The sequence below is a fragment of the Alosa alosa genome, chromosome 22 (genome assembly GCF_017589495.1).
Source record: "Alosa alosa isolate M-15738 ecotype Scorff River chromosome 22, AALO_Geno_1.1, whole genome shotgun sequence".
NCBI lineage: Eukaryota > Metazoa > Chordata > Actinopteri > Clupeiformes > Clupeidae > Alosa > Alosa alosa.
In genome coordinates this window covers 25,387,462-25,409,903 of record NC_063210.1, presented here as the reverse complement: position 1 = coordinate 25,409,903, position 22,442 = coordinate 25,387,462, and the positions used below count along the sequence as shown (strand labels likewise).

Below are 22,442 nucleotides of genomic sequence, written 5' to 3'. Positions count from 1 at the left end.
TTGTGCAGAGGTTGTAACATAATGATAAATACATGCTGCCTGTCACATTATGAATATACCCTGTCTTGTCTTGCACATCAGAAGCAGCAGCACTATGCTATTACAGTACATCGTTCACCGTAGGGACTAGTATGAGGGAGACTGAGCTGCCAATCTCTCTTAACAGGTCCTGCATCATATCTACAAATATCTGTTCTGCTCTGCACAAACATAAGCAGGGTCTGATTTAGCGTGGCAGAGTGCTGATTGACAATAACATGGTTCCCTGCAGTGTTTGGTGGATTCCCATTGATGTTTGTGCGTTCTGTTTGACTGTACATTTTATGTGTGGCATCTCATTCCTCAGTTGTCTAACATGTTTTCTGACGGCCACTGATTGCATTAGCAGCTGAAAGACCAACTTGTAACAAGGTCCCAATTGTGGATACACCCATTAACAGTCCTTGCGACCAATGACATCCGGATCAACTACAAACTTTTGATTGATTTTCAACAATGAACAGTTAGTTCAGTGTAATATGTTCAGCTCTCTCCCCCATCTTAATAAGTCAACATTATATGATATGACCCTATTTTTACATTATAGCCTACATATGTTATAGCCTAACCCTTATCAATAGGTGACTGATGAGATTCATGTTAGCATATATTCATTGGCGACACAATTAATATTGGAGCTATTTCACTGTCGCAGACCCAGACGTGCTTGGTAGCCTAGACTACGTAGTCATAGGCCAACATGAGACTTAAGCCCCCGTGTCGTCATGACTTAGGTTAGCCTATGTTCTTACTGTTATTATCTGTAGGACATATTGTCTGTGGAACACAATTGTAGGCTAGGCCTATATTTGATTTTCAGTAAGCTTATATATCAATGATAAAGCTTCTTTACTTTTTTGGTGTAATTATTTAGTTTTTTTTTTTTTATCTATGTAGGCTATTTCTTTAATGTTACATTATTATTTTGTTAATACATGGAATAAATCACCACAAACACACGCGACTGTAGCCTATGGGCTTCTTCTGTAGCCTACCCGGCTTGCGCAGCGTGGCTAACAACGCCCCTAAAACAAGTGTAACCGTCGGCTCCTCGAGGCTTATTACTTAAAGGGTGCAGTGAAATGGCGTCATCTGGTGGTCATACAATTCACCCGCTCTTGGACCCGAAGTGCAGGAGAAGTGGATATTTAACCACGCCATCCTTCAGGTCGCAGCGACACGTAGGTGTACTTTATGTGCTGTGTCATGCTGCCATCTAGTGGTTGTGGAATATTTAACACCCATTATAGTTCTGGGAATAGATGTGCCCTCGAATAAATGTACTTTGTTACAAATTATATGGGTAATCCATCTGATAAATTGTGTTTTTCTTTTTATACTTCGTACCTTTATAAATTGAAGTGTATCATTAAGGTACCTTTTTCAATGTCATTACTCTGACATTCGACATTAGTCGACCATAAATTTGGGCAATGGGCACATTGTTAGGGGTTGACACTTTGCATAAGATTTCTCCACATTACTTGATCCAAATTCTGTGATTTTTGTTGTATAAATGTTGTACAATTATGTAGTTTCGTATCAAAGTGGAATGGTTGTTTTCATAAGTCAGCGGCGTTAGTTTGAGCACATAATTGACGTTTTGTTTACATGTGTTCAATGTAAGTCAATGGGAGCCGGAAACACATAAATAGCGGCGTCCAAAGAATCTTTTGCCGGATTGCGAGACAGCAGTCTTTCTTTGGTGCGAAATCTGAAGCTGTAGAGACGTTACTGCTGGTCAAGCACATTGTTGGAAATTTGCACTTTATTTTCTGTCCTGTTGTGCGTTGCTGACAATGTAAGTGATGATTACTATAGTTTGTTGACACTGTTAATCTCTTTAGTTATACCTTTATATGTCAGACTGCCGTTTAGTAAGTGTAAATGACTGGAAACATATTAGCATAATTGCCGCGAATGTGTGGAATGTTGCAATATTTAGTATGTCATTTATATGTGTGTGTGTGTGTGTTGTATAATTAGAGGTACAGTATGTGAGTGTAGTAATCAGATATGTCATCATGTGTTGTCTCCAGGCTGCATAGTTGTTCCCTCACAGAGAAGAGCTGTGCTGCGATAGCGTCAGCTGCTGGATCAAACTCCTGCAGTTTGAAGGAGCTGAACCTGAGTAACAATGAGCTTCATGATGCAGGAGTTCAGCATCTCTCAGAGCTCCTCAAGAATCCCCACTGCAAACTGGAGAAACTAGAGTGAGTCTGAACACACAACAGATCTGTGTGTGTGGGGAGAACCCAGTGATGAGTGAGTGCTTGTGTTTGTTATAGCCCTTGATGTGTGTGTTTGTGTCTTTGCGTGTTTATCTCACATTATGTGTGTGTGTGTGTGTGTGTGTGTGTGTGTGTGTGTATGCTACAACACCCCGACACCACTGACTGCTGACTCTCTCCTTGCTGGCTCCCTGTAAAGTGAGGGTGAGAGTGTGAGTGTGTGTGTGTGTGTGTGTGTGTGTGTGTGCACTCCAACACCCTGACTCCACTGACTGCTGACTCTCTCCTGTCTGTCCCGCTTCTGGCGCTCACTCTCCACGCACGCCTCGTCTCCTCTTCTTTGCTGAGGCTTCATTAAAATTTTAACAGTGTGTGTGTTGTATAGTTAGAGGTACAGTATGTGAGTGTAATAATCAGATATGTTATCATGTGTTATGTTTCTCCAGGCTGGAGGAGTGTTTCCTCACAGAGAAGAGCTGTGCTGTGATAGCGTCAGCTGCCACATCAAACTCCTGCAGTTTGAAGGAGCTGCACCTGAGTGCCAATGAGCTTCATGATGCAGGAGTTCAGCATCTCTCAGAGCTCCTCAAGAATCCCCACTGCAAACTGGAGAAACTAGAGTGAGTCTGAACACACAACAACAGATCTGTGTGTGTGGGGAGAACCCAGTGATGAGTGAGTGCTTGTGTGTGTCATAACCCTTGATGTGTGTGTGTGTGTGTGTATGTATGCTACAACACCCTGACACCACTCACTGCTGACTATCCTGTCTGGCTCCCTGTGATGTGTGTGTGTGTGTGTGTGTGTGTGTGATGTGTGTGTGTGTGTACGCTACAACACCCCGACACCACTGACTGCTGACTCTCTCCTTGCTGGCTCCCTGTAAAGTGAGGGTGAGAGAGTGTGTGTGTGTGTGTGTGTGTGTGTGTGTGTGCACTCCAACACCCTGACTCCACTGACCGCTGACTCTCTCCTGTCTGTCCCGTTTCTGGCGCTCACTCTCCACGCACGCCTCGTCTCCTCTTCTTTGGTGAGGCTTCATTGAGATCTTAATACTGTGTGTGTGTGTCTGTATGAGTGTGTGTTTGTGTGTGTGTTGTATAGTTAGAGGTACAGTATGTGAGTGTAATAATCAGATATGTCATCATGTGTCATGTTTCTCCAGGCTGTGGAGTTGTTCCCTCACAGAGAAGAGCTGTGCTGCGATAGCGTCAGCTGCCACATCAAACTCCTGCAGTTTGAAGGAGCTGAACCTGAGTGGCAATGAGCTTCATGATGCAGGAGTTCAGCATCTCTCAGAGCTCCTCAAGAATCCCCACTGCAAACTGGAGAAACTATTGTGAGTCTGAACACAACAACAGATCTGTGTGTGTGTGGGGAGAACCCAGTGATGAGTGAGTGCTTGTGTGTGTCATAACCCTTGATGTCTGTGTTTTTGTGTGTGTGTGTTTGCCTTTGTGTGTTGTGTGTCTCACATTATGTGTGTGTGTGTGTATCGCTACAATACCCCGACACCACTCACTGCTGACTGTCCTGTCTGGCTCCCTGTGATGTGTGTGTGTGTGTGTGTGTGTGTGTGCACTCCAACACCCTGACTCCACTGACTGCTGACTCTCTCCTGTCTGTCCCGTTTTTGGCGCTCACTCTCCACGCACGCCTCGTCTCCTCTTCTTTGGTGAGGCTTCATTGAGATCTTAATACTGTGTGTGTGTGTCTGTATGAGTGTGTGTTTATTATTGTGTTGTATAGTTAGAGGTACAGTATGTGAGTGTAATAATCAGATATGTTATCATGTGTCATGTTTCTCCAGGCTGGATGAGTGTTTCCCTCACAGAGAAGAGCTGTGCTGCGATAAGCGTCAGCTGCCAGATCAAACTCCTGCAGTTTGAAGGAGCTGAACCTGAGTGGCAATGAGCTTCATGATGCAGGAGTTCAGCATCTCTCAGAGCTCCTCAAGAATCCCCACTGCAAACTGGAGAAACTATTGTGAGTCTGAACACAACAACAGATCTGTGTGTGTGTGGGGAGAACCCAGTGATGAGTGAGTGCTTGTGTGTGTCATAACCCTTGATGTCTGTGTTTTTGTGTGTGTGTGTTTGCCTTTGTGTGTTAATCTCACATTATGTGTATGTGTGTATGCTACAATACCCTGACACCACTCACTGCTGACTGTCCTGTCTGGCTCCCTGTGATGTGTGTGTGTGTGTGTGTGTGTGTGTGCACTCCAACACCCTGACTCCACTGACTGCTGACTCTCTCCTGTCTGTTCCGTTTTTGGCGCTCACTCTTCACGCACGCCTCGTCTCCTCTTCTTTGGTGAGGCTTCATTGAGGCCTTAACAGTGTGTGTGTGTGTGTGTGTGTGTTGTATAGTTAGAGGTACAGTATGTGAGTGTAATAATCAGATATGTTATCATGTGTTCTGTTTCTCCAGGCTGGATGAGTGTTTCCTCACAGAGAAGAGCTGTGCTGCGATAGCGTCAGCTGCCAGATCAAACTCCTGCAGTTTGAAGGAGCTGAACCTGAGTGACAATGATCTTCATGATGCAGGAGTTCAGCATCTCTCAGAGCTCCTCAAGAATCCCCACTGCAAACTGGAGACACTAGTGTGAGTCTGAACACACAACAACAGATCTGTGTGTGTGTGTGGGGAGAAACCAGTGATGAGTGAGTGCTTGTGTGTGTCATAGCCCTTGATGTGTGTGTTTGTGTCTTTGTGTGTTTATCTCACATTATGTGTGTGTGTGTGTATGTATGCTACAACACCCTGACACAACTCACTGCTGACTATCCTGTCTGGCTTCCTGTGATGTGTGTGTGTGTGTGTGTGTGTGTGTGTGTGTGTGTGTGTGTGTGTGTGTGTGTGTGTGTGTGTGTGTGTGTGTGTGTGTGTGTACGCTTCAACACCCCGACACCACTGACTGCTGACTCTCTCCTGTCTGTCCCGTTTCTGGCGCTCACTCTCCACGCACGCCTCGTCTCCTCTTCTTTGGTGAGGCTTCATTGAGATCTTAACAGTGTGTGTGTGTGTGTGTGTGTGTGTGTGTGTGTGTGTGTGTGTGTGTGTCTGTGGGGTATAGTTAGAGGTACAGTATGTGAGTGTAATAATCAGATATGTCATCATGTGTTATGTTTCTCCAGGCTGGTTAAATGTTCCCTCACAGAGAAGAGCTGTGCTGTGATGGCGTCAGCTGCCAGATCAAACTCCTGCAGTTTGAAGGAGCTGAACCTGAGTGCCAATAAGCTTCATGATGCAGGAGTTCAGCATCTCTCAGAGCTCCTCAAGAATCCCCACTGCAAACTGGAGACACTAGAGTGAGTCTGAACACACAACAACAGATCTGTGTGTGTGGGGAAAACCCAGGGATGAGTGAGGGCTTGTGTTTGTTATAGCCCTTGATGTGTGTGTTTGTGTGTGTGTGTTTGTGTCTTTGTGTGTTTATCTCACATTATGTGTGTGTGTGTGTGTGTGTATATGCTACAACATCCTGACACAGCTCACTGCTGACTATCCTGTGTGTGTGTGTGTGTGTGTGTGTGTGTGTGTACGCTTCAACACCCCGACACCACTGACTGCTGACTCTCTCCTTGCTGGCTCCCTGTGAGTGAGAGTGTGTGCATTCCGACACCCTGACTCCACTGACTGCTGACTCTCTCCTATCTGTCCCGTTTCTGGCGCTCACTGTCCACGCACGCCTCGTCTCCTCTTCTTTTTTGAGGCTTCATTGAGGCCTTAACAGTGTGTGTGTGTGTGTGTGTGTGTTGTATAGTTAGAGGAACAGTATGTGAGTGTAATAATCAAATATGTCATCATGTGTTATGTTTCTCCAGGCTGCAGTATTGTTCCCTCACACAGAAGAGCTGTGCTGCGATAGCATCAGCTGCCAGATCAAACTCCTGCAGTTTGAAGGAGCTGAACCTGAGTAACAATAAGCTTCATAATGCAGGAGTTCAGCATCTCTCAGAGCTCCTCAAGAATCCCCACTGCAAACTAGAGAAACTAGAGTGAGTCTGAACACACAACTACAGATCTGTGTGTGTGGGGAGAACCCAGTGATGTGTGTGTGTGTGTGTGTGTGTGTGTGTGTGTGTGTGCACTACAACACCCTGACACCACTGACTGCTGACTCTCTCCTGTCTGTCCCTCCACACACGCCTCGTCTCCTCTTCTTTTTTTTTTTTTTTTTTTTTTTTTATATATATATTTTTATTGAGCATCAATAATAATACAAAACATCCACAATGGGACAGCAAAATGACATAAAAACAATGCTCATAATTCCAATGTTTACCTTACCCCCACCCCACCCACCCTTCTCCCATTTCTGTGGGCCCATCCCACAACCCCACCTGTCTCTGGGTATAACAATCATTTAAATAAAATAAAAACAATAAATAAATGACTAAATAAATGGAGCAATTAAATATCTATAAAAAATATGTATTTTAAATAATAAATAAAATAAAATAATAATAAATAAATAAATAAATAAATGAAATAAATAGAAACAAAAGCGGAGTGTTAAGTTATGACAATAAAAGTTAGGAAAAACTCAGATATCTGACTCCTCAGGAACGATGTCTAAAGACTCTATGATGGATAGTAAGGGGTTCCAAATTCGATTAAAGCTCTTCAGGGAGCCCCTGAGAGAGAACCTCAGCCTTTCCAACTTCAGATTATATAAAACTTCCTTGATCCAACGATCATGGGATGGGGGCAGAGCTTGCTTCCAATTTAGAAGAATCAATCTCCTGGCCAGTAGGGTGCAGAAGGCCATGGAATGTCGTGCTTTAGCTGAGAGGGTATTATTAGGTGAGACACCAAAAAGGGCAGAGAGGGGGTGTGGATCTGCCACAAAATTATAGGCCATTTGAAGAGTATCAAATAATTTAGCCCAAAAAACTGTCAGCCTTGGGCATGACCAAAACATGTGCATGAGGTCGGCAGGGGACTGGTGGCATCTGTTGCAAGCGTCAACAACATTGGGGTAAATTTTAGACAATCTATGATTGGTTTAATAAATCCTGTGTATGAATTTACATTGAATCAGCCCATGTCGGGCACAAATGGAGGAGTTATGGACTAACTCAAGGATATTGCCCCACTGGTCATCATTTATATTAACCCTTAAAGGAGTACCGTCACACCGGTGTGACGGGAATGTTGAGAAATGAACGTTCTAAAGAATATCTGGGTTCATTGAATTCAACATAGAATTTTAGAACCTTCAATTGTTGCGGAACTTAGAATGTTCAAAAACCTACACCTTTAAGGGTTAAGCCCAAGATCCTGTTCCCATGACTCCCTCGTCTGCTGGGGGAATACTGAATTGATGCAGTCCATGGCACTGCTAATATGTGAAATATTCCCTTTCTGATTGGGGTTTGTCATAAGAAGAGTGTCCAGTAATGTCTGTGGGGGGAGATTAGGGAAATCAGGATAATGTTTCTGAACAAAATGCCTAACATGAAAAAAACGGAAAAGGTGCGATGATGGTAGCTTAAATTTAGCAGACAGATCAGTGAAAGACATGTAGGTCCCCTTATCAGAGATCCTTAACAGATAATATGCCACTATCAGACCAAAGTTGAAAGGCAGAATCCATAGTGGATGGTTTAAAATTATGATTGTGGAACACTGGAGCTAAGGTAGAGGAACCTTGTAGGCCAAAGAGCTTTCTGAATTGCAACCAAATTTTAAGCGACTGAGTGACCACTAGGCTAGTGCTGACATTAGCAACAGACACAGGAAGCGGGGAACACAAAAATGACATCTGAGTTGAAGAAAATTCCATTTGGACCCAGGCAGGTTGCAAGATAGTCGATTCAACGGTCCAGAATAACATTTTTTGAATGTTAGCAGCCCAATAATAATGTAAAAAATTGGGGAGGGCAACCCCTCAGCCCGCTTTGGAAGCTGCAGTATCTTTTCCGGGATAATACCATTGGATTACCGCCCATAGGAAGGTTGATATTGATTTGTCTAATTTGGCAAAAATACTTTTTGAAATAAGTACAGGGATATGTTGAAAAAGGTAGAGGAACCTTGGCAGGACAGTCATTTTAATGAGGTTCACCCTGCCAGCCAAGGACAATGGTAAACTAGACCATCTGTCAAAATCTTCCTCGACTCTCTTGAGCAAAGGAACAAAATTGTTGTTAAAAGTATCTGATAGAGACCTAGAAATGAAAACTCCCAAGTATTTAAATCCCTCATCCACCCATTTGAAAGGTGCTATATTATCTGGCAATCGCCCCGGTAAATTGTTAATTGCAAATAATTCACTCTTTCCTAAATTTAGTTTACAGTATAACCGGATAGTTGACCAAATTGTTTCAAAATGTTTAAAACTATTGGAAGAGAGGTAGTTGGATTTGATACGTAAAGAAGTAAATCATCCGCATACAGTGACAGTTTGTGTATTACTCCCTGGCGGGAAATGCCCTCAAATCTCTCCTCTGATCGTAACCAAATGGCCAGTGGCTCAATGGCCATGGCAAACAATAAAGGTGAAAGTGGACACCCTTGTCTTGTGCCACGGTGGAGCTGAAAAGGGGCTGAGACAATATTGTTTGTTTGTACAGATGCTACTGGAGATGAGTACAGCAACTTGACCCATGAAAGAAAACCTGGACCCAGGCCAAATCTTCCCATTACTTCAAAAAGGAAGTCCCACTCCACCCTATCAAAAGCCTTTTCGGCATCCAGCGACACCACTACTTCAGGGGTGCTGGGGCCAGGCATATTAAGTAAATTTAAAAGTCTTCTGGTGTTGTGGAATGACTGCCTGCCCAACATGAAGCCAGTTTGGTCCGCCGAGATGAGTCCCGGCAGAACATTCTGGAGACGGAAAGCCAAGATCTTAGCAAGGATCTTGTAATCTACATTTAGCAATGATATGGGTCTATAACTACTACAGAGTGCAGGATCTTTATTTTTTTTTTAGGAGAAGAGTAATTGTGGCATTAGTCAAAGTTGGTGGGAGTTGGCCAAGTGACAAAGCTTCGTTGTACATGTCGCTCAGAACTGTGGAAAGGAGAGGGGCAAATCCTTTATAAAATTCAACAGTGAATCCATCTGGGCCAGGTGATTTACCACTCTGTAAATTAGTGATTGCATTCATTATTTCAGCAGCTGAGATTGGTTTAGCCAAATCTTCCACCAGCTTCTGTTCTATTCTGGGAAACTCAATGGTGTTTTAATGGTTTATTCATACTGTTTTGAGTAGGATGATCAGATGCATATAGATCAGAATAAAATGTGGTAAATGTTTCATTTATGAGTTTAGGGTCAGTATGGATGACTCCTAAAGGAGTCTTAATACTCGGAATGAGCCTAGACGCAGCTGCAGCTCTGGCCTGTTGGGCCAGAAGCTTACCAGCCTTGTCCCCTGATTCAAAAAATCGTTGTCTAGATTTAAATAGTTGTGATTCCGCTTCCTGTGTAGTTAAAAGATTAAACTCTGTTTGAAGTTGTAGGCGTTTTTTATAGAGTAAGGGGTCTGGGCAGTTAGCATAGCTATCATCAATTTCCTGGAGCTTTTGTGACAGTTCTAATTGTCTGGACCTAGCCATTTTTCTAAGGTGAGATGTATAGGAAATAATATGACCTCTTAGGTACGCCTTAAATGTTTCCCACAAAGTTCGTCTTGACACCTCTGGTGAATTATTCATTTCAAAAAATAGTTCAATATTTGATCTTAAGGAGTCCACAAAAGCGTCATTTGATAGTAAATTTGAACTAAATCTCCATTGTTTAAAAGTGCGGTTGATATTTGGAAAACATATATCTAATGATGTGGGAGCATGGTCTGAAATAACTATACTATGATAATCACATGAGTTTACATTAGAAAGCAGCCTATTATCCAAGAGAAAAAAGTCTATTCGTGAGTATGAGTGGTGAACATGTGAAAAGAAAGAAAATGTTTTTTTATCTGGGAATTTACTCCTCCATGGGTCAGTCAGGCCCAGCTCCCCTGCCATAGAAGCTAAGAGCTTAGCAGAGTTGGTAAGAGAGTGTGGTCTAGCAGAGGATCTGTCTAAATCAGCATGTTGTACAAAATTGAAATCCCCCCCCAATTATAAGGTGGTATGTTTCAACATTAGGAATAGAGGTAAAAAGCCTGGAGATGAATTGTTTGTCATCCCAGTTTGGTGCGTAGATACTAGCCAGGACAACCCGGGTATTGCACAACCTCCCTGAAACAATAACAAACCGACCACTTGAGTCAGCTATAGTGTTTTCTGGTTCGAATGGAATATTATTACGGATTAAAATAGCAGCACCCCTGGCTCTCACACTAAACTTTGAGTGATATAACTGACTGAATCTGCCCCTTTTAATGCGCTGAATCTCCCAACTGCGTAAATGTGTCTCCTGCAGAAACACTATGTCTCCCTTCAGATCCTGAAGATGTGACACAATCTTATTTACTTTAGTATTGTTATTTGCCCCCTTAACATTCCAAGATATGAAACGAATATTGTTCACTGATATGTTCTTATTTTCCATACACAAAGAAAATAATCATCTTGTGATTGCAGAATGCAATATCTGCGTATTGACCCCAAAGAAAGAAAACAAGAAAGGAGAAAAAAAAAAAAAAACACAAAAGGGAGACAAACCCCCCGCCCCCATACACACACACGCGACCACGCATGTCCCCTTCCCCATCACCCACCCTCGAAAAACCCACATGCAACACAGCATCTGATGCACCCTTTGCACAACAGTGCCATGTTGCTGCCATACGCTCATCAAAATTCTCCCGGGTCAGTCTTTCCTCCCGCTATATTCCCCGCCCCGCCACACAATAACGTTATAAAAATAGACTCAACTTTACACAGGTGCACCACTGAACGGTGGTGTCTGCTGTACTGCGCCAACAGGTCGCACATTGGTAATGTAAATACAGTAAGGGCCAGCTAGAAAAAGTGTAGGCCTATCTCACAGGAACACAAACCAGAACATTATGTTGTAGGCCTATCCCTAATTCTATACACTTTGAACCTGCCAAAAGCTCCCTTCATAGCCTGGGCTGACGGTTAACAACATTGTACCCCAAATGAGCACGTTAGCTACTACTTAAAATAAAAGGGCTAAGTGAAAAGCAAACATTAACATTCACTAACAATAACAGTTATAGTGACAAACGCCAAACAAATGCCTTATGTAAATACACCCGTTAGAATAACTATTGCAATTCAGTCAAATCAACAGGAAAGTTGCATGTTCAGTTATCTGCTACCGTTAACCTACAGCCAATTTTGTCCAGGTCAGGTGGAAAAACATTATATCAGCCTAGATAACGCTAAATACCGTAACCTGGACAAATAGTTGGAGCTTGACTTGGATCAATCATCTTCCATCGGAGGGCTTGGCTTCTGATATGTAGCCAAAACTGCTGGGCTTCTTGCACCGATGAAAAAACGCCGCCTATGTCCATCATCTGCCACGATAAACAGCCGCGCTGGATAGAGCAGTGAAGGCTTAAGATTGCGAATGTACAACTGGTGCATGACCTCCTTGTACTCCGCACGTTGCTCCATTACTTCAGGACAGTAGTCATCGTATATGTATATCGGCTTATCTCTATATTTTAGTTCCCCTAAAAGCTCTTTTGGGGCAGCCCGTATGACCAAGTCCTTAGTCTGGAATTTATGGAAACAGATAACCACGGCTCTAGGTTTTGCCCCTCAGCTGGTTTGGGTTTGAGTGCTCGGTGAGCTCTGTCAAGCTCTGAGGGGAGGAAAGCACGTCTTCTCCCAGCACATCCATCAGAAAAAGTAGAGAAGAACGATGTGGGTTGTGTGCCCTCGACTGCTTCAGGCACTCCAATAAGACGCACATTGCACCGTCTACTTCTTCCCTCTATATCGGGTGATCTTAGCTTTCAGCTTGGCGCTATCTTCAGTCATGGTGGTTATCGTTGCCTCCAAGGACTGGAGCTGGTTCAACCCAGACTCCAGATCAGAGATGCGTTGTTCATGGTTGGTCACCGTCGTCTGCAATCCGTCTAACTTGGAGTCAATGACAGCAAGTTTATGTTCAAATCTGACGGCTAGTGAGTCAGGTTTGGTCAACAGGTCCGCCCGCAACTCAGCTAGCATGTTAGCTAGAATAGCATTATCAATGTCGGAACTGCTAGCTAAAGTTGTCTGCTGTTCAGACTTTTTCGAAGATTTGCCAGGTTTAGATGACATACTGGTCGGCAGAACTTGTTCAAGCAAAGTGAGGTGCCTTATTTTCGCAAAGTTGAGTTAAATTACATGAATAAATGGTCAAAATCTAAAATGTGTGGCGGGAGCCCGGAAAACACCACTACTCCATTCCGCACACCAACCGGAAGTCCTCGTCTCCTCTTCTGTGTTGAGGCTTCATTGTCCGTGCGTGCGTGCTTGCGTTCGGTGTGTGTGTGTGTGTGTGTGTGTTTTTTTTTTTTTGTGTGTGTGTGCGTGTGTGTTTGTGTGTGTGTTTAATAGTGTGCAAACTGGAGAAAGTAATGTGACTGTTGTTAACACATTAGTAATCATTTGTCCTCTAGAGTGGATGTTGGTATCTTCCTAAAGGAGAGTCCAGCAGCAGCAGCAGCCTCTGCTAGCAGCTCCCACTCAGATGCTGCAGAGCTGCACCTCAGAGACAAAGCCCAGCAGAACCCAGGAGCAGAGCTGCTCTCTCTGGACACTCACACGTGAGTCTGGTGGACAATGGAACACACTCTGTGTGTCTCTCCCACACACACACACACACACACACAGCAAATAGTCTAAAAATTCCCATTTCAAAATGGAGATCAGTATAAAAATATCACTTATGTGCTGGGTGAGGAGTGTCATGTATGTAGGTGCAGAGCAGTGGTTCTCAGTACAGTGTACGAGTGTCTGAAGTCACTGGCAATAGCAGTTCAACAGGAGCTTGCTCTGGTTCAGATGGCACAGGTAGTAGCTGTTGTCCATGTATCAGTCTCACAGCCTGAGAGAATAGGCTGTCTCTGAGTCTGGATGTCCTGGCAGCCACACTCCGCTACCAGACGCGCCAGACTTCATGAGGATGAAGAATTTGTGGGTGGGATGGGTGGGATCACTGATGCCATTCTTGGCCCATTTAAGGAGCCTCTTTTGGTATATGTCCTGGAGTGACAGGAGAGCCGCCCAATGACCTGCTGGGCCAGCCTCACCACCCTCTGCAGTGCCCTCCTCTCTTGTGCTGTGCTGTTGCCCAACCACACAGCCATGCAGCAGGTTAGCACGTGATACAGTGCATCTGTACAAGCTATTACACAGCCATGCAGCAGCTTAGCACGTGCTCTACAGTGCATCCGTACAAGTTATTACACAGCCATGCAGCAGGTTAGCATGTGATACAGTGATTCTGTACAAGCTATTACACAGCCATGCAGCAGGTTAGCACGTGCTCTACAGTGCATCTGTACAAGTTACTACACAGCCATGCAGCATGTTAGCACGTGATACAGTGCATCTGTACAAGTTATTACACAGCCATGCAGCAGGTTAGCACGTGCTCTACAGTGCATCTGTACAAGTTATTACACAGCCATGCAGCAGGTTAGCACGTGCTCTACAGTGCATCTGTACAGTGCCATGCAGCATGTTAGCACGCGGATACAGTGCATCTGTACAAGTTATTACACAGCCATGCAGCAGGTTAGCACGTGCTCTACAGTGCATCTGTACAAGTTATTACACAGCCATGCAGCAGGTTAGCACGTGCTCTACAGTGCATCTGTACAAGTTGTTGAGGGTTTCAGGTGTCATGCTGAATCTCTTTAGACATCACAGGAAGTACATCCTCTGATTGGCTGTCTTGGCCAGCTGTTCCGAATTCTTAGTCCACCTAAGGTCTTGACACACGTGGACACAGGAATCTGTAGCTGTCCACTCTCTCCACCTCTGAGTCTCCAATTAGTGGTGGCAGGTGTAGTTGGTCACCCCTTCTCATGTCCACCTCCATCTCCTTGGTCTTATTGATGTTCAGTGTGAGGTTGTTAGCCTCACACCATGTGACCAGTTCTGCCACCTCCCTCCTGTATGTTGACATCATCGCCCGTGATGAGACCAATGACTGTGGTGTCGTCCGCCAACTTTATCATGATGTTGGGCTGGACAGCGACACAGTCATGTGTGAAGAGGGTGTAATAGGGCTGAGTATGTGTTCATGTGTGAAGAGGGTGTAATAGGACTGAGTATGTGCTCATGTGTGAAGAGGGTGTAATAGGGCTGAGTATGTGTTCATGTGGGAAGAGGGTGTAATAGGGCTGAGTATGTGGCCTTGCGCTGTTCCAGTGTTCATGATGAGGGTGCTGGAGGAGTGGTTTCCAAGGCAACCATGCTGTGACCTGGTAGTGAGGAAGCTCAGTATCCAGTTAGGCAGCGTAGAGAGACTCAGGTTGTGCAGTTTGTGTATGAGTTTATTGGGGATGATGATGATATTAAAAAAGCTGAGCTGTGGTCAATAAAAAGCAGACTAGCATAACTGTTTAAATTAAGCCATTTGCCCCAATGTACATGCCCCCAGAGTGTAGCGCTGTCTGTAGTAGACTGGTGATGGTGTTTGTTTCTGTAACAGACTGGTGATGGTGTTTGTGTCCTTAACTCATTGAGTGCCAAAAACGTAATATTACGTTTTTAGCTTTTTTTTTTAATTACGAAACTAGACACTCTAACACACCTTATATGTGATTTTGGGAACTCTGTGATGAATGGAAATGAAATATATGACGATCGAAAACTCATGATCTGGACATTTATTTGGACATTTAATCTTAAAACTCTGCTTTTGATGGTTGCCGCTTTGGGTTGAATCAGTGACACATGCACGTCAGGTCAAAACCAGGCCATTTTCGTGGGTTTATCACTAGGTGGCAGTCTCACCAGGTCTCGCTAGGTCACTTCCCGGAAACGTTACAGGCAACACTTCATATTTCATCAAAGACGCTACATCTCCATTTCTAGAAATAAAACCGGGATTTTGATGAAAACTAGCCACTGTTTAGCTTGGGATTTCTTAGGAACAGAGGCATGTAGAAATAAACGGTTTGTACCCACTGAGAGCTTAAAGTCTCACCTTTCAAACAAGCCATAGTATGTGTCCATAGCTATAACAGAATACGCTGTGGCTCTACAAAAACAATGATCAAGATTGCTGGCACTCTGGGCCAAAGCTTCCGAAAACAGCGCGGCATTCAATGAGTTAATAGACTGGTGATGGTGTTTGTGTCTGTAATAGACTGGTGATGGTGTTTGTGTCTGTAACAGACTGGTGATGGTGTTTGTGTCTGTAATAGACTGGTGATGGTGTTACATAGCTGGTGGATACATAACTGGCATGCGTAGGCGGCCGAAATGCAGTGTTGAAACACGTGTATGAAAAATGTTAATTATGCAAACACTGATCCAGGACAAAAACTGACCCCCCCGAAAAAATCTCCCGTTTTTGGAAAGCTAAATGTTGACAGGTATGAGTAGACTGGTGATGGTGTTTGTGTCTGTGATAGACTGATCTTTGTACCTGCATCCTTCAGATCAGACCAGTGGTCAGACTGTGGTGGCTCCTTCAGTGGCTTATAACCAGGTCCAGAGAGACGTCAACATCACAACTCATATTCACGGTGAGGACGTTAATTAACCCAGGACAGTTGCATGTTCATATGTTTTTCTTGTAAGACTGAAATTCTCTTGTTGTGTTTCTTCTTTTATCTGATGTGCCCACCCCCTTCTCTTTGGAAAGTGGAACCATCCTCAGCAGGCAACACAGGCCGGATAAATGGTCCTCTACAAGGCAACCAGACACCTACAAGTGGGAGATGGACTGCCCTGAGATGACTGTGTTAATCTGCGCTCAGATCTCTAAAGGAAGCTCTACAAAATGGAGACCAAGCATTTCCTCCTTACACCCTGGAGTGGAGTTAGAACATGTCTATGTCCGTTTCTAATAGCACCATATCACATTTCTGTTTTATTCTATTATAAGTACTTGTTGTTAGTTGATTGTATTTCAGTTATTAAACTTGACAGAAGAGTTATTTTAGCACCTGTTTTTAGCACCACAACATCAATAGTGAACGCAATGCAAATGACAAATTCCATGTTAAAGTTAAGCAAATGATCATTGATTACTTTTATGTGTTGATTAGTCACAATGTAGAAATGATGAAGTTTTACTCCGACACAATTTTAGTTGAATAGAATGAATGATTTGTATTTACTGTACCACTTAGTGACAGTAGCAAAGATTCCATAGTTAACAAGATGACTCGCCAATGGAACATAATGGCACTAGTTCAGTATGAACTTTTCTCTGAATAAGCAATAAGAAAATATTAATATCATTTTGTATACTGTTTTATAGTCAGTGTTTGTGTGTGATGCCAATGAAACACTCTTTCGGACATGGAATAAATAATATAACTGCCTGTTAACTGAGCTAGCTAGCTAGCTAGCTAGCTAACGTTAGCAAAGTAAACGGAAAGTGAATGGGAACGGCTAGTTATGTTGGCTAGCTAGTTAGCAGCTAAAGACTTTGGTTAATTACAGTGCATGAAAATGCACTGTACTGTTCTTCATAGGCTTCTTCTGATTCTTATTACAGTGCATGAAAATGCACTGTACTGTTATTCCAAGGCTTTTTCTTCTGATTATTCTTCTTCTAACGCATTTAATGCAGCTTCAACCATTCAACGTAGAAACTTCATTCAAACTGCGTTACGTAGGTCTTACTTAGGACGTGGGCTTTGTATTTTTCATCTTTGTAACTTTTATACTTTTTAAACTATTAATTAAAACTACTCAAAATTTCCCCATAGACTTAACATTGGGCTGATGACATCACAATAGAGCCGTTAAGCAATTAGAATCCTATGCCAGGTGGTCAGGCCACCTGGATCAACTGCCAGTCTCAGGCTTTAAAGGAACACGCCACCCAATGTCAGTAGTAATATATGTTCTTACCTTAACTTTCACGAGTTGAGTCATACCTCTCCCGTGTCGGTACGTGCACTCAAACGCTCTGGTGCGCGGCTGGACTGTGTTAGCATGTTGTTATGCTAGCGGGCTTTGCCGTAACTAAAGCGTAGAAGTAATCAAAACATCCACGCCTTCCGAATTTAAATACAGTTGCACGAGTAGTTGATAGAAATGCTACGGCCACGCAACATGAAACGTGCCGATTTTCCAAGCGAATAAACAGGAGAACTACAATGTGTGGCGCAATAGCACTTGGGAGTACTTCGACCTAGCGTAGTAGTATTGTTAACACCTAATTGTGGATCCTATCCACCACAGAATCCATGCTGGATCGACCCTCAGCCTCTCCCTCCCCTCTGAGCGAGAGAGAGGCGCACACACACTAGAGATGCGCTGATGGGCTATTATTTCAATCATAACTGCATAGCAAAACTTATCATCCATCAGCCATCCATCAGCACCAAAGTTTTTTGACCAATTTTCAAAACCGCACCCGCCCACCATCCGCTGGTTGTTTTAATGTAGGCTAGGCTATATGGGTGATGCAGCGCTGCTGACGTGAGGCTAGAAAGCCCTTGCCTGTTCTAGAAAGACTGATCCAATGCAGCAAATATATTAAAAGGCTAAAGTCATACATCGGCTATGTTGTAGCCTATCCCCAGAATATCAGCAAACTCGGTCTCTGTCTCGCAAAACAGTCTCCAAATAAAACGCACATCGGCCTGTTGCCTATTCTGCCAGCTTGTGACAATATATCGTCCAAAATGCTTGATTGCATTGCATTCTCCACATTTTTAGCTAAATTTTCATGTACCACATCAGCATTTTTGTTCAGTGAATCTTTTGTAAATTGCTTTAAAATGAATTGCGCTGTCAAAATGAATGGGAGTCTTCAGAACAGGCTTGTCAGTCACCCTGACATAACAGTGTGTAAAGTAGCCTATAATGTGAATGACTTGTTATTATATCAAGGATTTCTTTCTTTTTGCAAAAATTAAAGTACTGTAACAAACTGCACAGTTTGTCTTAGAATGGTTTTTATTGGTTACGCACCAAAACACATGAACGCATAATGCCAGTCCAGACCTGGCACTTATGCTCCAGCACTAAACATCTATGTGAGGCTGTATCTACAACACGCACTAGTTAGACCCGGTTATGAACACTGTAATCAACTATAAACATAAACACGACAGTCAGGACGCACAACATTGGTAACTTGCATGGTTAACATTAACATTCAACATAACACATCAACCGCACAGCATCATGGGAGCACAGTCATCAACAGCTAGGCTCAGATCATTACAGTACAATAGGCATTAATTAGTAGGCCAGGAGCATGTTGAAATTATGTGGCAAATTGTGTTTTTTATTACAATGATAAAATTGTAAAAGGACATGACCGAAGCTGAGGCAAGCCAGGCAATAGGCCTATAGGCCCGACGGTAATTGTAAAGCAATTTACAAAAGATTCACTGAACAAAAATGCTGATGTGGTACATGAAAATTTAGCTAAAAATGTGGAGAATGCAATGCAATCAAGCATTTTGGACGATATATTGTCACAAGCTGGCAGAATAGGCAACAGGCCGATGTGCGTTTTATTTGGAGACAGAGACTGAGTTTGCTGCTGATATTCTGGGGATAGGCTACAACATAGCCAATGTAATGACTTTAGCCTTTTAATATATTTGCTGCATTGGATCAGTCTTTTCTAGAACAGGCAAGGGCTTTCTAGCCTCACGCCAGCAGCTTCTGCATCACCCATATAGCCTAGCCTACATTAAAACAACCAGCCGGATGGTGGGCGGGTGCAGTTTTGAAAATTGGTCAAAAACTTTGGTGCTGATGGATGATATGTTTTGCTATGCAGTTATGGTTGAAATAATAGCCCATCAGCGATCTCTAGTGTGTGTGCCTCTCTCTCTTCAGAGGGGAGGGAGAGGCTGAGGGTCGATCCAGCATGGATTCTAAACTCTGTGGTGGATAGGATCTACAATTAGGTGTTAACAATACTACTACACTAGGGGTCAAAGTACTCCCAAGTGCTATTAAGCCCACACATTGTAGTTCTCCTGTTTATTCGCTTGGAAAATCGCCACGCTTCATGTTGGCGCGGGCCGTAGCATTTCTATCAACTACTCGTGCAACTGTATTTAAGTCGGGAAAACGTGGATGTTTTTGATTACTTCTACGCTTAGTTACGGCAAAGCCGCGCACCAGAGTGTTTGAGTGCACGTACCGACACGGGAGAGGTATGACTCAACTTGTGAAAGTTCAGGTAAGAACATATTACTACTGACATTGGGTGGCGTGTTCCTTTAACACAAATTTGCAAAATCTACCGGAATTATTTGTATGTGGTCGTCGTCACGTTATCTGTCATTGATTTGGGCTACAGCGTAAAACTTTATCTAGCTTCATCTAACTAGTTTATCAGGTGACCAGTCGGCAAAAATGCTTGTTTGGTGCTGAATGAGACATTTTACTGCACAACAAAATTATTACATGTTGGGCTTACAGGGCAAACTGTAAGATGTTGCTTGATCTGTATGTTACCTGGCTGATGGGGCACAGGAGAAGCAGCCTGTCAGCGACCATGCCTGCTGAAGACGCTTACTGAACTGCTATGGTGCTGCGCATCTGGCGTGCCCTGCGCGCGACCGCGCAAGTTCACGTGACAAAGAGAGATACGGTACCGATCCACTTGCACGACACTTCATTTTGTCGTGTTGCATAGATGTCGCGCTGCCTCCCCACGTTCAGTCGTGTGTGGGAGTTTTGTTTAAAATGTCAGTTACCAGCTCATACTCAGTTTGTTTTAACGTATCTTAAGTTTTTTTTCCACAAATGGACCACAATTTTAGGCATGTACTTAACAGTATACAACACATTAATAGCCTAAACAAACTATGCAAGCCATTTCGAAATCTTCGAAACAGTCAATATATTCATCCAAATCCTAGTTTCGTTTGTTTTATGAACTACTAGGTGGTCGTGGAAGAGATCGTTAAAACATTATTTATCTTGTAAGCGGAACCAAAGTTTCACAGGCACCGTTGTGGTACAACAAAGGACCTACAACCTCATTCTTTCATTGGAGAGTCGCCTCGCGTTCAATGGATTCATTTGCATAAAGCTGGGCATCGGCCAGCTATTTGACGCGCGACATTATTTCAAATGGAGCGCTGCCTTCCCGGAATGCTTTGCGTCGCTTGATGTCACCCATAGGACTAGAGTGGAATGCGACACGACAAAATGAAGTGAAGGTCAAGTGGATCTGTACCGATAGGCTGGTCGGGTGTGCGCAAGGAGGTGGCTCATTTCGGGGCATTGTTTCAGTCGTTTTTAATGGCTCAGGTTTTCAAAAGATCATTTCAAAACTGACCTCAGTAAAATCTTAATAATATTAATAATAAAAAAAAAACAAGTTTCAAAAGGGCATTTTCGTTGATAAAGGGCAAACTTCCTAGTGCTTTAGCACCACCTAGTGTCTATGTATGCACGCCTATGCTTCACGATTTCCTTTTATACGTTTCTTATATTTAAAAGAAGATATCAATCATCATCAACAATCACAAGCCAGCTGGAACCTACTCGTTTTCTCTCCCTCTCGTGCGTGCTTAGATGCGTTCTCAATTAAATGCAGGCTAGCATAAGTTCAAGTTGGATCTTAATGGAGAGGACTCGAAAAGATCATCTTTATGTAAAATGCTGTTGGTGCATTTTGACATTAAACATTCTCTAACAAGAGTGCAAATCAGTTTGCAGTAAAGCTACTAGTGATTGGCTAAACGTTGGTCCTTCCTCTGTCTCTTGGTGCCCTACACACAGTGCGTAACGCGTGTGGGGGTAGTGGCAGCACTGAACTGTGCTCTGGCCGCTTGTCTCCGCTATTTTTTTATTTATTTTTTTTTAGTGGCTAAGGGAAAGCGTCTCTGGGGTGACTGGTCCACGATCAGGAAATTTAGTTTTTGATTCGAGACATGTCAAGTCATCACAAGTCAAAGAGGCAAAGTCTGAGTCAAGTCTCGAGTGAATAGTATTCAAGTCCAAGTCAAGTCGCAAGTCATGCCGAATTTCATCAAGTCAAGTCTGAAGTCATTAAAATCATAACTCAGGGTTCCTACGCAGTATGGAAAACCTGGAAAAGTATGGAATTTGATTTTAGTAATTTCCAGGTCTGGATAAGTATGAAAAAAGAAATAAAGGTATGGAGAAATATTTTTGTTTCCAGACTATTGCATTTGCAGTACTAATCACTTCACCCGGGTCATAATAAACCATTCCTACTGTTGTGTAGCTTAACTGTCAGCCCCCATCGTCAAGATACAACTAAGATATGCCTACAACTAAAAATGAACCAGCTAAATGTCATTTTTTAGTTCACTTCAGTTGTCCATACCTTTGTTTTCACCGAGTTATCCCAAACCAGATGTGGCTGCAATGTCGAATATGGTCAGAAAAATCTACCGAGAAGTTTGGAAATTTGAGGATGGAAAAAGTATGGAATTTTGAAATGAAAAATGTGTAGGAACCCTGATAACTTGAGTCTGACTCGAGTCATGTGACTGATGTAGCTGTACAGTAGTTGTACAGCAGCCGACTATTTAGGTTAAGTTTATAACGTTGTGGACGGCCACTAAGCATCTTCTGTCCCATGGCTGCGCGCGCTTCTAGTTTTGTTGGTAAACGGGAAACCCGTGTATACTGCCCATATGAGAAACCGCCCCTGTGTGTAATAATGAACAGTAATCCTGATAAATGAAAGTGCCCATTGAGCCATCATAAGAGGAGATATGACAGGACTGAAAGAGAGGAGACTATCAGAATATCAATCAAATAGCAATTTATTTGACAAATGACAGACTTGAACCGTATAGATCATACCTTAAACTCTCTGCCTAAAACTTTACCTACAATCCCTACAGCCACCATTTAATCAACCGTAAACCTAATTAAGTGATTAATCACCATGACAACCCCAATAACTCAATCAAACATGATGAACCTAATTATCTTGTTAAGTGTTTCCTTTAAGCAACAATTAGCTATTAGTTAATTATTACCTGAGTAACCCTTGAGCCACCCCTGACAGACATGCACACACACACAGGCTGGGGCGATACACACACGCCCTGTTTAAGGCTGAGGCGATAGACACACACACACACACACATCCTGT

General features: G+C 43.2%; 1 protein-coding gene across 6 annotated transcripts in view; it reads left to right on the top strand.

Annotated features, from left to right (window-relative positions):
• The window catches only part of LOC125287750 (NACHT, LRR and PYD domains-containing protein 3-like), a 35,906-nt gene extending 19,373 nt beyond the window's left edge, over positions 1-16,533 (top strand). For 2 of the 6 annotated variants that reach the window (XM_048233757.1, XM_048233758.1), the window contains exons 4-9: positions 4,704-4,877; positions 5,411-5,584; positions 6,101-6,274; positions 12,817-12,963; positions 15,814-15,900; positions 16,020-16,533. In XM_048233757.1, coding sequence (XP_048089714.1) covers positions 4,704-4,877; positions 5,411-5,584; positions 6,101-6,274; positions 12,817-12,963; positions 15,814-15,859 — 715 coding nt within the window. In that variant the 3' untranslated portion in view covers positions 15,860-15,900; positions 16,020-16,533. Of the gene's footprint in view, positions 1-2,078; positions 2,253-2,716; positions 2,891-3,435; positions 3,610-4,703; positions 4,878-5,410; positions 5,585-6,100; positions 6,275-12,816; positions 12,964-15,813; positions 15,901-16,019 lie in introns of all 6 variants that reach the window. The other 4 variants (XM_048233762.1, XM_048233761.1, XM_048233759.1 and 1 more) reach the window with 4 other exon arrangements.
• Positions 16,534-22,442: the final 5,909 nt, after the last annotated feature.